This window comes from Chroicocephalus ridibundus, chromosome 6, assembly GCF_963924245.1.
Source record: "Chroicocephalus ridibundus chromosome 6, bChrRid1.1, whole genome shotgun sequence".
NCBI lineage: Eukaryota > Metazoa > Chordata > Aves > Charadriiformes > Laridae > Chroicocephalus > Chroicocephalus ridibundus.
The window spans coordinates 15871418-15887213 of NC_086289.1; the positions used below are offsets into that span (position 1 = coordinate 15871418).

Sequence of the window (15796 nt, forward strand, 5' to 3'; positions counted from 1 at the left end):
CCGTGAGTAACAAATACTATTAGTAATCAATATTTCAGCTGCAGAAATAACAAAGGAAAGTACAAGTCACTAAACAATACCACCTTAAACACACACTGTATAAGGGCACAAGTGTTATACATACTGAAAGTGGGGGTTCCCCCCTCCCACCAAAAAACCATATTCTTCTTTATTTTACAGTGTTCCACAGAGGAACCTTTCACTTCTTCAGTGAAACCTTTCACTTCTTTAGTATTCGCCCAAAAAGATTTTGAAACTGATTTTCAACAGCTACTAATGGCAAAGCTCATTTTTAATGCTACTTTGCATTCAATTGCCCTAATAAATATAATAATGAATAATGGCGAGATATCTATTTAAGATTTTTTTATGATCCACTCTTGCTATTATAAGTCTATATTAGCATTGCTTTTCTGTTTCTTTAAACACGGCTTTTGCTTAAAGCTAACCATAGCAACTGCAAAAAAGTTACCTGCACCCCCTAAGCTCAGAGTGAATTGCTCAAGCATTACTAATTTTGAGGTGGGAGGAGTTGAAGAAATGAGGTCTTTTTATATAAAAAGATTAAATGACTCATGAAAACTCTTTCGGCATAGCTTATACATGATGACAACAACAACATATATAGCACCTTCCATCACTCAAGTGCTGTACAAGCCAGTTAGAGTTCAACAATTAAAACCTAAACCCTGCCTTTATAACTGGCAAAATCAACCTCACTTTCACATGACAAGGAGTAGAACTCAAGAAAAACATGGGGCATAACATGCTATTTCGGAAAGCAGGGTACTGGTTGTTACTGAGTAAAGTTTCCTTTGTAGCGTGATGAATTATCCTATACTTGACATTCAATATATCAGTATTTAAAAAGTATAAGGTACCTGGCACAACAGTCCAGGAGATTTCCATTTGGCAAAATTGCCTGTAAGGGAACAGGTCAAAACAATCAATCCACTTACGGTTTCTGACCTTGGCCAAATTTCCAGACTATTCACCAGGAACAGTATTTCACTGGCACAGAAGAAAAGCAAGTAGTTCTTTACAATGAGGGTGGTGAGACACTGGAACAGGTTGCCCAAAGAGGTGGTGGTGGCCCCATCCCTGGAGACATTCGAGGCCAGGCTTGATGAGGCTCTGAGCAATCTGATCTAGTTGAAGATGTCCCTGCTTACTGCAGGGGGGTTGGACTAGATGACCTTTAAAGGTCCCTTCCAACCCAACACATTCTATGATTCTATGAAAAACCTGAAGGTTTTGTTCAGCGCTCAAAGGGAAGAGCCACATACTAGCCACTAACACAGATGGTTGAACTGAAGTTAACAATCTGCTGAAGAGGTCTATTAAAGAGGAACCAAGATCGACAGGCATCTCTGGACCTGAATGTGTGGTCCACCTATCAGTAACTGTGTTTGGTAATCATTTTCTAGGCTAATCAAATTACAACTGTTTTTTGCTCTCCAGCACTCTTTTTAGGATATTCCAGAATCTAGCTCCACTAGTGATTCAATACTTATTTTCACACTACTTTTAGCTAGAGTCAGCTTATAAATACTACTTTTGCCACCTACAGATCTTCCTTTCTGTCAGTCCTGCTTCCAGCTCTCAAAACCCCTGCATCATTCTGTCAGCTACACATTCTTGGTCATCTGGTCAGCACAGCTAGGTTTATACTGTACTGAGTGCCATGGTCCTGGCCCCTTGACTTAATATGAAGAAATTAATCTAATAGGGAAGCTAAGGCTGAATCACAACCAAAGACTCAGTAACAATATTGCTCTTCCTCAAGCTCAGATGTTAAAAAAGGAAGTCCAACAGAAGTAAGATCATACATAAGCAATGTGCCACACAGCGGTATATACAGAAAACTATGAAGTATTACAGATTGCACAGACCAATACATGTTCTTGAGAGATACCAAACACCTGGGCTCCACTGCTTTTCTCCATTTTGCAATTTAAAACCAAAAAAGAAAACGCAGAAACTTTCTCAAAGTGCTGCTGGCCTTCCATACTGAAGACAAAGCACCCGCAAGGTAAGAGCGTCTATCCATCAGATGACACACGAGTGGCTTTCCTTAATTAGAGACTAGCTAACATTAGAATCGGCAAGTGAACAGAGACTCCACACATTGCTACTGTTTCCACCTACAACCTTTATCTCAGTTCCTCCGCACCCTATACTGACTACCTACCCCACAGTATTCCCTTTGTCTTCTTCTCCCACTCAATTTTTTGCCTGAAACAACTCTCCTCCTCTTACATGCCGGGTAAAATTCTCTCCCTTTCTTTCAGTACTTCCTTACACCAATTCCCTCCAGCTTCTTTGTTCCACTCAGCTCTGTCGGGGGGCTTCCATTGCTATTATCCACGCTGCACAACAGGGGCATTGCTTCAGTCATCACACACCTTGTCATTCAAGGAGACAAGTGTGGGCTTGAAGACCTTCTGTAAAGCATGCCTGATGGGGCACCTGAGATCTCAGATCTTACAGTGAATAGTTGCTCCCTTTTAGCTGTTCATCCAGCAGCAATAACTAATCCTTCGATCCAAAAATAAAAGCCTGAAAGGGAATATGCTCATAAAAAGGATAGAAATTAATTAAGAAGTCCCTGTGCTCTAGTTTGGAATCATCTGTCAGATAGATCAAGACCAGAAAAATGGTCATTCTTTCACATCAGGGGCATCAGCATTCTGGGGAATCAAAAGAGCAGCCTTGACAGGGGTAAGAGTTAATTATGAAACATATCTCAAGATAGGGCTGGCAATTAGCATTTAGTTTGCCACAGAGAGACTTCTAGAAGTACACACCTGGAGCAGCCAGGATGTGCCCTTTTACAGGTGCACATACCATTCAACCCACGGCCTTCCCACCTGTATGAATCACCTAGCAGCTATGGAAGAATTTCTCTGTTCACCTCAACATCCTATAAGAAAAAATTTGAAGCATTCTACTGTAATTTACTCCCGCACGAGAGGATCTCCCTAAACACACGAGTCTATAGTAGAGTGTGGAGCTCTTCAGCTACATCAGGTATGCACACAACTCCAGGTCCTTTACAGAAACCTGACCAATCTGAGTTCTTTTTACTTTACTGCTTTGCTTTTGAAGCATGTGCAGTACTTAACACCTCTGAGGCACTTTACATTTCCTGAACACTATACAAACACCAGATAATTAGAGACAGCTAACAAGAATATCCCAAGATACTTAACCTCAGTGTGTAGCAAGGATTTTTACTTTTTCCCCCTAAAATAGGGAAAGTTAAGGACCGAAAGATGCCTAAGAGCGTGCTCCCTGAACCTTCAGGCAAAAGGCATTATATTTGAGACTTCCATACTGCCAGTGTATAGGAAAAACCAAGCACAGCCTGGCAAAACAGGCATGGATCCAGTTCACTGGTAACTGCTGAGAAGATATCACACACGCTGTCAGATGCAATTTCTATTCACAGACGTCCACATTGTACACGCTCTTCTCCTGAACTGGCACTACACCGCAGCCATGCCTCTAGGGGCTCTGTTCCGAAGAAAACAACCGAAAAGAAATTGCTAATCCTTTAATTAGGGGCAGCCACTTCACCTTCTACAGGAATAATTTAGAAAGTCTGAATGGGGCACATGTCACACAAGGTGAAAATTTAATAACTGAAAGTGACTCAGATTGTTGGTTCATTTCTCAGTACCTACACTCAGCTGTGCAAAGCTACTGAAGGGAAGTACTCAGTGTTAATTGAGAACAGCTCCAGGAACCACTCATCACCACCTTTTTCAAAAGTCATCCTCTCTCAGATTTCTGATGGGAATTGCATTACACCAGCCAAGTCGCTGATCCTAGGTCTCAAGCACAGCTCCAGGAATACGCAATTAGGGCTGCGTTCCCTTCAAATTTCATAAACCTCTTGTTTAAGCCACAACAGCTAGGAGATTAACTTTATTTTCCTAGCTGAGCTACTTCACTGCTTGCAAGATAAGAACGGAAGCACGCACCACGTCCACAAAAGAAGCCTGTTAGGTCTCAGCATCCATTCTGCTACCCCCTTCCTCAGACCTCCCACACAATGTCTGCATCATAAAATAGTCCTACAAGGCTACATTCACTAGATTACGAGAAACAAGTCACACCCCATAATATTTATCTGTCTCGGGATAGAATCATAGATGCCAGTGGCATGAGCCAGACTATCTGCCATCAATGCAAAGGTCAGAGTTAAAAGCCTCTCTTCCCTCCCACTGACCTTTCTAGGTTGCTCACTTCAGAAGGAGCTGCGCACGCTGTTCTATGTGTCCCCATCTCCTACAGTAAAAAGGGAAAGCAAGGTCCACCTCCCTTTACCCAAAAGCCTACCTCCTTTCTACTCACAAATATCTGAGAGAGAAACTCTACTGCATAAAACATTACTCCGTTTCTCCAATCAGGTGAAGAAGGACTCAGGTAATGAAACAGAAAAACAAAGACATTTGGATACCATGGTGATCATGGCCAGACAAGAAAGTAAATTAGCTACCATTATGATAATGACTCGGCTTTCAAAAAGAGGTAATTTGCATGTAGCAACTAAGAAGCAAAATAAAGATGCTTTAACAGAACTGCTGCTTGCTGTTTAACCCTGTAGCAATGGAAGAAGCAGTCATGGCCACCAAACAGCCACCCACTCTGGGCTTTTCATATTTGAGTGTCTTTGCAGGTGCAAAGTACCTGACCAGAGCTCCCTCCAGGTGTAATGAAGCCTCACTCGGCATTTCTTCTGGTAGCACAGCAGCTTGTGCACAATCTGAATGCATCGTCTGGAAAAGAGAGGGCAAAGGATTAATTACATTGCATTTCCCAACAATTCCACATCAAACCTGGAAACGTCTCTGAAATCAGCCGAAATAGAGAAACTCAAAGCCTGTCAGAGGAGGATGGGGCTCCTGGTTTTGGGCTCCTAAAGGGAAGCAACACCCACAAGAAAGAACCAGACGACACCAGAGAAAGGGACCTGTACGCCAGTTTTAGCTCAACACAATTGGACCAACTACAAATGCAAGTTTGTTGTTTATATTTAATTAACACTTTCAATTCCTTGCTGCCCTAAACTGAGGGCCTCATAAGCTCAACAAAAGAATTTAACTTGCAGGATCCATATGTATGAGATGCTGTGCTCAGATTTTGTGAAAACTGGACACAATGGAGCTTTTCAGTTTCTTTGGACCAAATGATGAGGCTAAAGGAAATGACAGTCAAACAAACTGCAGCATTTTTAGTTTCACTATGGCATGCAGTTTAATTATACCAAAAAAAAAAAAAAAAAGAGAGAGACACATTTTCTGACAAATTTTCCAGTCTCCTTAAACGAATAATTTAAATATGAGCTTTGGAATGATCAAGAAATACACCTACAAGCTCTGAAATCCCCCAACACACAGCTAGTAGGGAGACTTGTGAAGTCTCCAAATCCTGTAGGTCTCTATAGCATCTAGTGTTCATAGAAACTCTTAGGTGCACAAATATTCTTCACAAATAACATCAGAACTAAATATACAATATAATGAGTAAATTCTCTGCCACTAGCTATCATTAAGGACAAGACAGAAAATATACAGAAATTTTAATTTGTTAGACCAAGCTATTTTTAAATATTGACATTTAGAAAAAACAGAAGAAAGACTTCAAAAAGGAAAATTTGCTTTTTTCCTAAATCTGTATTTCTCTAAAACACATTAACTTATAAATATCAACATCTCCCAGAAAAACCACTACTGAATGACACTACACAACAGCCAAACACAGAGGAATAGAATTAAAAAAAAAAATTGCATGGAAGTTATTCAAAATGGGGTGATGAGTTCAAAATAAGGCTTTAAAAAGACTTAAGAAAGAATATGCACAGGAGCCTTTTCAGACCCTCAGATGATCCCAAAAATACCACGATGGGGTAAGGACTGAAAATAACTTTAGACGAATATAGGTAAAATCATTTATAATAGCTGAGCATCACATTAAGTGTTGTATTTTAAATCGGATTCTCATAAATTCAAACAAGAAAAGAAAGCAAACCAGCTAGGATACAGACAGCTGTCTTCAGCTCAGGAACAGCAACTGCTCTGGGGAGAGACTGCTGTTTCTGATGCCACTGGTACCAGACAATGCCCAGTACCTTTCCACCTATGTATCTGCCTGGCTGTAAGACTAAAATTGGCCTCTACAGAAAAAAAAAATAAAAAAAAAAAACACCCCGAAAACTATTTAAGGCACTGACCAGAGAGAATCTGGCAATGGATAAAACACTTATTTATAATTATAATAGCTGTTAATGCAAAATACTCTGCAGGCATCTCTCAGAAGTGAAACCTTGTGGTTGTATACAGTAGCATACAGGTTTCTGGGTGAAATCAAGGCATGGAAGAAAAAGCCATGAGGAGGGGCATAACAGAACTAGTACCCCTACCTAAGGAGCCAGAGCACCAGCTACCAGCCAACAGACTCCCAAACCACGCTGCTTCAGTCATGAAACTGCTTTAATTATGAAGTTATCCATCCTGGTGGGGCGTCTTTGTTTTTTAGCTTTGTGCTGAGGATTTGTAATACACATAATGGACTAAAACCACCCTTGGTCAAAGCAACCTAGATTTCTCTTTTAAATATTAATAATGCCCTCCCTTGAGCAGCTTCATATTGCAGAAAAGTATGACACTATTTGTGCATTCGGAACACCCACTTTGTCTGCAATAACTGTGTCTGCTATGGGATGGTTTCAGACAGGAGAGTAGTGAAAAGACTGCACAAACATGCCAAAATGAATGGCTACAGATGTCCGCTGGTGGTTGCTACTGCTTATTATTTTTACTCTCGGGTTTTCTAAATGTGACCTTACCTTTGAGCCCAAGCATTTCTCACCTTTCTTATGAAATTACAACGCACTACACCCATCTACAATTAATTATCTAATTGTCATTAAAAAAACCCAACATTTCTCTCAAACTCATAATTGAGCTACACAACCCTTGCAAAGGCACTGTAGTTGCAGGGTTATTTGGACAAAATCTGAACATGCTGAGAAGTTACATTAAGAGAAAATAGCCTACGTATCTTTCTCTCTTCTACAGAATATAGTGCCGTTCAAGCCTTGGGGAAATTCAGTACTGTACAAACAGTGAGAGTAAAGCCAATGATCTGCCTAAATCCTATTTCTGCCCTTCAGGCTAAAGCAGAACAAAGCATTCTAGGGGCCTCCTGGGACACACGGAGTGCTCATGTGTAGTAGCCTTGTCCTCTTCTCTCCTTTCCCCCATTGCTAGTTTTATCCCTTGCTGCCTAGCAGGCTATTTCAGGCTTAAACCTCTCTCCCAGTCTCCACGTTGCCTTCCAGGCCTCATATCTGTTGTCCTTTTCAAAACTGTCTTTTCAGTTTCTAGACCGAGATTCAGCTTCTGGAAGTGGGGATTCTTGCAATGACTGTGTATAATGAAACTTCGTTCAGATTGAAAAGCTCTTTGTATTTGATCAAGTAGATCAGGAAGTCGGTCTGCAAGGTGGAAATTCATTTCGCTTTCAATTTTCTGGCACACAGAGCATTGCAGAAGTAGAAAAAGTTGCTGGAAGAGTTGATGAAAAGCCATCCGGCTCCCCACCAGCCACAAAGTGTTATTTCAGACAGAAGATTGCTCTATGACTAGAATTCCACCCAAATTCAAACTTAAAACGAAATCACGAGTCACCCCACAGACACTTACACATAGAGATCCATAGGAAATTCTTTCATCATGTGTGTTACAATGAACTCCACCATCAAATCTGACAGAAAAGAAAACGATAAATTAAGTATTAAGCTAGCTTCGGTTAACTTTTAGTAGACAACAATGAGGAAGTCAAACTCCCCACCTACCTACCTCTACCAGACAATAGTCCTGCTTACATGAGAGAAGTTTCCCCTCTTTTTTTTTTGTGTTTGTTTTAAAGAGAATTAGACATCCTTTGGAATTAAAAAAAAAAAAAACCAAAACAACAAACTACTGGAAACTGAAAGCACATAATTTGCTTTGAGGCACTGCTTCCCCATATGCTTTCCCCCACTGTTAGTCAAATAAAAAATACACCATGAATTCTGATGCTTAGAATTGCTCTCATGTTTCAAGCCTTGTCACTAATGGAAAATTCCATTGAGAAGCACATTTTAGAAAATCATTCTTACCAGAAACAACACACAACCTAGATGTTTAGAGAGAAGACATCATAGAGAAACACTTATTTTTCCCTAAAACAAATTCTGAAGCAAACAAACCTAGTCTGATCTCAACACAGACTAAAGTTATGTTTAAGGCTCATTGTGGGGGGGAGGGGAGAATGTCTCAAACAGTTAAGGGCTCCCAGTGTGAGGATAAGAGGGAACAAGTAGAGAAATACAATTGTAAAGAGGTAAGTTACTATGGTTCAGCTAATAAACACTAGCTGAACATGTGCATGTTCTCTGCCCAACACAAATTCAGCATAAAATGCTTAACCCATGCCAGTGGTAACAACTGTGAGATGTAACCTCCTAGGGCACTAACAGCCCTGCAATATGACTCAACAGCGACTAAAAACAGTCTAGGGAAAAAGTGCATGAAAACTGATAAGTCTATAAAGATTCTTCACGCAGCTGTTGTGTCTTGGCTTCAACAATCACCTCTTTGAAAATGCTGGAGTCTGAGAGTGCTTCCATATCATCAGGTTTAAGCGTCATTAAGGGATCCGGGCTCCGTCCATTTCTGCACCCATTTATGCTTTTGGCCTCCACAGCAATGCATGTCAGAATATAAATCATACGCTGCGTGAAAAGCTTTCAACTGAGCCCCCATATCCACATGCAAAACCAACCCTAGCGACTGACACTCCTATTGGGTTTTTTGCTCAGAAAAGGCTAAATAACCACTAAACACCTTCCCCCAACAAACATCTGTCCTTTCTGTAGGTTTGCCCTCACGTCATCTAGAAAGTACTTGTGACCAACTGTTAGTACGCTCACCTAAAACCCTGAATTTATTTATCAACTGCCCTCCCTATTGTTACTGGGTCAGGTAAAGGAGGCCAACAGGCTTCTGCAAAAGATGCTTCGGGAACAACAAGCACACACAAACTCTAGCAATACTTACCAAGCACCGCACACACCAGTGGGCGACAGGGCAGGTTCTTGTCTGCTGCTTTCTTCCTATGTCTCATTGGCTTCAAACACACAAAGATGAAAAGAAGTCAGTAGAAGCCTGAAGGGATGTTCTGTGTATTACTGTGTTTTTCATGCAAATAGTACTGTCAGCACAGGCTTCCCCTTGTCTTTTTCCTCCAACTGCTATCTCACCTATAGTAATCCTAAAGGCCATGGCTGGAGCAAAACTGTGCCTGCTTTTCAGCATGCTGACCACTGGGTTTTTGTTTCTCTAACTGTGTAACTGGAGGGCACTGTTATATCATGTCAGGGGAGGCGGAAAGAAGGAACAAAAATCAACCAAATAAATCACACAGCAATTCCTCCGCTTGGTTAACACACTGATTTGCTCCTGACCCAGAAGTCTGATCTGCATTGTTGACAGCATGTGCAGTATTAAATGGCTTTGGTCTTTATTGTAAGGGACCAGAAAGGCTAATTGAATGGCAAGTTTGTTTTTAAGTGGGAACGACTAGCATCCTTGCAGTACACTCACTATCAAGTAAGATGCTTGCTTCTGTCCTGGACTAGTGATGCTTTCAAGCACCGCTCCACTGTCAGATGAAGTGGAACTTGCCAGGACCACAAAGACAAAATGCATCAAGTGAGGATAACCGTTCAAGTTACTTGTAACTACAGGGCTTTATGAGCCAGGGAAGGACACCTCCTCCACAGATACTTACAAGAAAAAGCTCTGGAAAAAAATACTTTCCTCCTTGAAGAGTCACCCCACCCAGGATGAAGCATTAGCCAAATTAGAGAACTTAGTGTAACTCCAGCTGGCTATTAACATATCAGAAGGGCTATGCTTGCTGAAGATTAGGGCAGGATGTTCCCCCTGCCACCAATTTCCTCAGAGACCTCATAATACACAGCTCCTCCCCAACTACACAGGCCTCTGAATTCACCGACAGGGCAACCAGCTCTTTGTTCTCTGAAAGAGCGAGACATTCTGAGAGCAATTTCAAAATCATTCCCCAACAACTGCATTTCTCACAGTATTTCTACATGCCTTAGCAATCTAGGTTAGATGTCTGTGACAGTTTTCAACATACCAAAAAAAAAAAAAACCCATACTCAAATCCTCTGTGTTCTCATCCCAAAGGATGAAATCCATCTGGAGGAAAAGACTCACCATTCTGTGTAGGTTTACTCGAAAATTCATGTTGTCATCATGGAGAAAAGCATTAGCATACTGATCCTATGAAAAAGGGCAAGAAAAGTGAGGAGATATGAATAGCCAACCAAGTGCCCAACACTTTCCACTTGCCTCTCAAATCACACGTGTTTCAGTGTAAGACTCCCAACATATAGCTATAGGGTTAGAAAGCCACCTGTCACCTCCTCTTACCCCCACCCATGTCTCGAGTCACAAGTCACACAAAAGTAAGCCCCTCTTGATCCCAATTCCACTTCCCACTTCACAAGTTCCTGTGACTGTGTGGACCAGCATTTATATTGGTGTTTTGATGGACCCATCGCACCAGAAGTTCCTGCAGTACTAGCAGGTATGTTTATCGGCTGTCCCACCCCCCCAGGCAAAGCTCATTCCAAAACCACTTCTAAATCAAAGTGATTCCTTCAGATAACACATAGTCAGATTGGGTAATAAATATACCCTCCCTTTAACAACAGAGCAAAACCAGGTCCTTGCTATGTAGAAACAAAATTTATCTTGTGTTATCTAAGCATCCACCTGAAGAACTCAAGTGCCAAAGACATTTAATTATACATATCTGAAACGCAGATGATTAGTTTCCAGGCTGCACCCTGAAGAAATATTACTTCAGAATCTTTATGCTGGCTATCAACATCACTGCTTTTTATTCTTTGTTAAGAATTAAAGGTCTTTACTTGCAAGCAAGCAATGCCACACAAACTCAACCACCATTCAGGACATCGATCAAGCCATTAGTACATAATTTCCATGAGACAGAACCACATCAGCCAGGTCTGCTGACTTGGCTCTGTGGTACAGCTTTCTCACCCTGCTACCAGATTTGCTATTTGGCTTGCTTGGAGGGACCTACAACCGTGTGGCTTGTTTTCAGAGTCACATCCTTCTTAGGCAGAAGGGATATGACATTGCCCGTGTTTACCATAAGCAGCACAGAGCTGAAAGCCATTAGCACATAACTCATCTAAAAGCAATACCACAAGGTCACTCAACACCTAAGAGCGAAAAGGTTTATTGTCCACTCTTTTCTCTCTTCATCCCTTTGAGTTGGCTAACCCAAATAAGATAACCCAATTTTCATGTCAATTTTAATGGTACTGCATCAGGTTTATTAGCAAAACGTTAAGTGCCTGAGGTCCTCTACTCGGTACCACTATGGATATTCAGCTCCTGCTCAACAGGAGGCAGGGGATGTGCATGCAGATAGGGCCCTGTAAAACACCATCTGCTGAGCAGTGTCACACAAGAAACCTACCTCTGCTATGCATGTCAGGATAATCAGACACAGCTTGCCACTGTGTAGCCGGTGCTCATCTGCAATGAAGAAAAAACAAGTCCTCCATGAGCCACACAAGCCTAGCAATGCTGAAGAGCAAGAGAGGTGTCACAGCGAGAAAAAAGCCCAGTCTTGGAGATTCTTCATACTCCTACTTCCTCCATGAAAGCTAGTAGTCTAACGACTCTCATTAAGTACTCACCCTCCAGCCTGACCACTAAATCCCACCAATTTGTCACCACTCTGCGCCAACAGCCAGGTTTCTGATTTGAACCTCCAACACCGCTGTAACTAACAGGGGAGGCTTTCATCTCATTCACTTTTACTTCCACAGATATTCTAAATACTGGGGGTAGTCCCTGTCGTTCTATTACAGCAAAGATGCGCTTTTCCCTCTTAGACAAGATGGAAAGAAAAAGATCGCCTTTGCTGTAGATTAGGAAACAATGCAGCAGAATGATTCCCAACATTATGCTCAAAGTCCTAAGCTTTAACCCCAATACTGAGAGACACAACCTACTTTGCTCTGTGCAAAACCACAAAAGAAGGAAGTCTGCAAAGACTTAGCATTTTAAGCCAAAGGACTTCCACCCTGATCACGTTCCGCTACTTGTTATTCATTTTACAACTTCAAGCAGCTTTTGCCCTGAATGACAATTGGAGGGCTGAGAGACTCAAAAATAGAGAGGGACTAAGACAGAACAACGCAATTTTAATGTGGATTATTTAAACCTCTTCTCTCTCAATTTTAACCTTGAAATACCAAAACACCCAAGATACATACAGTGATAGAGGAACTCAGGATGGAAGAAACCTCTGGTCCAACCCTTGCTCAAAACAGGGCCAGCTAAAATCAGATTATCATAAGAGTCATAGAATGTGTTGGGTTGGAAGGGACCCTTGAAGGTCATCTAGTCCAACCCCCCTGCAGTAAGCAGGGACATCTTCAACTAGATCAGATTGCTCAGAGCCTCATCAAGCCTGGCCTCGAATGTCTCCAGGGATGGGGCCACCACCACCTCTCTGGGCAACCTGTTCCAGTGTCTCACCACCCTCATTGTAAAGAGCTTCATTCTAATGGCTAATCTAAACCTACCCTGCTCTAGTTTAAAACCACTGCCCCTCGTCCTATTGCTACATGTCCTTGCAAACAGCCCCTCCCCAGCTTTCTTATAGGCCCCCATCAGGTACTGGAAGGCCGCTATAAGGTCTCTCCAGAGCCTTCTCTTCTCCAGGCTGAACATTGTCCAATCAAGCTCATTTAAAAAAAATCTTTGTTCTAAAAACCAAGCCACTCACACCACACCACAAAAACCACAACAAACCAACCACAATGACACACCTCTAACTAAATTCTGAGGAAGCTTGAAACTGCACATTCCTGAGACCTCCAACAGCTTCTCTAATGCATAAGGCTGCTAAACATGCCATCCTAGGCATCTGCATTAGAGTCAAACTCGGAGGAGAGGGAAATTTGAAACAGTCAGACCACTTGCATAAAAATGAGAAGACAGCATCAGCCAAACTTCCTTCCATCTTTGCAGGTCACTTTTACAAATCCTTTGCTAGTTAGTGTGCATATGGTAATCTACACAGATAGATAGAATGGGCTTAGCTAGCTGTTCTGTCTAGTTTGATGCCTCTTTTGTTTTCTTTTTTGTGCTGCTGAGGGACGGATACTTACTAACTAAGATGTGTGCCCTGAAATGTGCTGATTTCATCTTGATGCACTAAATAAGATGAAGAGGAATTTTGGAATGGGAGAGTTAAAAGCTTCTCCCTATGTCTCCTTACCTCAGCTAAAATGTTTAAGTGGAAAGTTTTCTACTCAAGCAAAACAGGAGAAATGGCCTCAAAGAACTCTGAAACACTGGAGCCTTATTATTTTCCTATTGTATGGCCTCCCGGTATATCTTTGTAGGTGTTGCTACCGCTTCTCTCTCTGGGGAGCGTGCTGTAGAGGCTCCTGTTTCACATCAAATACTCTGCTTTCAGCCAATGTGTTGTGAACATCATGCCATTTTCAGCAGTTATGGGGCAACTATGCAGGCAGTTACACACAGACACTTCATACTTTCACAGCATCCTTCATTAAAGGAACAAAGGAGACCACTTCCTATGGGGAGGTATATCAGTATGAACCCTATTTTATAGATGGGACAAAATGGTGCAGAGTTTTTGTTTCTCCCAAGGCAGCTGCCTGTGACTGACACAAGAGAGAAAATAAGAAGAGGATCTAGCAAATGCAATCTATTAAATTATGCTCTGCGGGACAGGACCAAAAAAACTGTCTAGTCCTGGACATGGAACAAACCAGCCTCCCCTCTAAGTGTTCCCACCTGTCTCACGCATGGAGTAAATTAGAGTTACTCATTCCTCTTCCTTTGTTGTTATATTGGTGTCAAATGCTTGGTCTTACACAAAAAGAAGAAGAATTAGGCAGGGCCCCATCTATCATCAAAATATAAGGACAGGAATATACCCACTAGAATTAACAAGCACTGGTTTGGAAGGCACACTTTTTTTAAACCATCGGTCAGTGGAGCTCATTGCCACATACTACCATGGCAGCAAGGAGATTAAGTCTATCAGCCACGCAAATTTCAAATGTTATACAAGCTAGAACCAAAATAAATAAAGAAACATCAACTCCTGTTTCATGCCAGAATAAACTCATCTCTCACTGGCTTGTTTAGTACGGAATCCCCTCCGTCATATTTCACTCCACCTGAAACTAATCCAGTTTGGCAGTTCCTGAGGCCCTGTGCAGACTTTCCACATTACAGTGATTAATAAGTGCAGAAGTTAAATTGAAAAACATAAAATTGCTCCATCAGAGACTCGGATCAGCAAGGGAGACCCTGAGAAAAGCAAACGAGAATGGTTAGAGAGCTGGTGAGCCCTCCTCATGTGTACAATCTACAAGAAATGACTGAGGAAAGATTGATGTGATTTAGCTTAAAGACAAAAGCAAGAGGAAATATGAAAGCAGATTTCAAATACGTAAGGGCTGACACAAAGAAGAAAGAAATAATCCATTCTCAGTATCTATCTTGGAGAAGATAACTAGTAATTCATTTAAATCACAGCAAAGAATTTAGGAAGCACATGAAGCTTTCTCACAATAAGGGTAGTTAAACACAGGAATGGATAGTCTAAAAATGATGCTCCACTATCAGAGTGTCTTCATTCGACTTGTTAGGAACATCTCTGAGAAAAGATACAAGTAAACCTGATTCTGCCTTGGTTTTGAGAGGTGCATTAGATATTTTCATGAAGTCCCTTTTGGTCTTAATTTCAATTATTCACTTTTTCCTCAACTAGCTTGCATACTGAACAAGAACAAGACAGGCAGGTACAATTTCACTGCGTGCTAGTAGGCACAAGGCAACTCTCCTGCCTGCTCTCTTATTCAGTGCCAAGCATTCATGAAGTTCAATAATCGATGTATCATAGCTCTGCAGCTATCTTCCTATTTTTGGTCACTTGTTACATCTAACTTAACAGCAAAAGTCGGTAATAGGCTGAAATACGGTACGAAGATCACTTGTTATATTCACACTATAGTCTTGCCCATACAACCACTGGGCAAAACAGCACCCTTGGGTACCTTGAGCATGAGATGAAGCGATATTTCAACTCCAGCAAGCTGAAATTAACCCCCCCAAAACTATCAGGAAAAACAAAAAGCACAATATGGAAAAATATCTTCTCAAGCAAATTACTGCCAGTACAGTGTAAGCTACTGCTGTCCTCTTTATAATTAAAGAGCTGCCTGTTTAACCAGCAAGTACCAAAGGAAATATTTCTTCCTGATGCTGAGCTTTGCCTCCTCTGTCAGCTTATAAACGTTCTTGAAAATACAGTTCTCTGGTACATGACCTCCCCTCTCTGACAGGCAGTTGGGAATCGGATATGCACACACACAGGGAAAGACTTGGTTATTATTATTACATTCTTTCCATACTTGACTTCTCTCCTGCCAGCATTAGGTCTCTACTAGTCTCATAACTCTTATCTTGCAATAAGAAATCATTTAATTTTCTCAAAAGGTGGAATCTTCAGTCCTCTAAAGGGATGCCAGTTAACTTCTATTTCTGGAGTCACTAGACATGTCCTTATGCCCTCCTGACTTCAAGAAGCACTGCTTGCTGCATCCACAGCGGCATCAACAGAATTTATT

At 41.5% G+C, this 15796-nt stretch overlaps 1 protein-coding gene across 5 annotated transcripts in view; it reads right to left on the bottom strand.

The window, feature by feature from the left end:
- The window catches only part of ARMH3 (armadillo like helical domain containing 3), a 129444-nt gene that overhangs the window by 82573 nt on the left and 31075 nt on the right, over nucleotides 1–15796 (bottom strand). For all 5 annotated transcript variants that reach the window (XR_010071483.1, XR_010071482.1, XR_010071481.1 and 2 more), the window contains exons 16-20: nucleotides 11593–11651; nucleotides 10296–10361; nucleotides 9111–9180; nucleotides 7713–7773; nucleotides 4696–4784 (exon numbers count right to left, since the gene is read on the bottom strand). Coding sequence is in view for 2 of the 5 variants with exons in the window: in XM_063337666.1 (XP_063193736.1) it covers nucleotides 4696–4784; nucleotides 7713–7773; nucleotides 9111–9180; nucleotides 10296–10361; nucleotides 11593–11651 (345 nt within the window). In the remaining 3 variants the exon portion in view is untranslated. The remainder of the gene's footprint in view (nucleotides 1–4695; nucleotides 4785–7712; nucleotides 7774–9110; nucleotides 9181–10295; nucleotides 10362–11592; nucleotides 11652–15796) is intronic.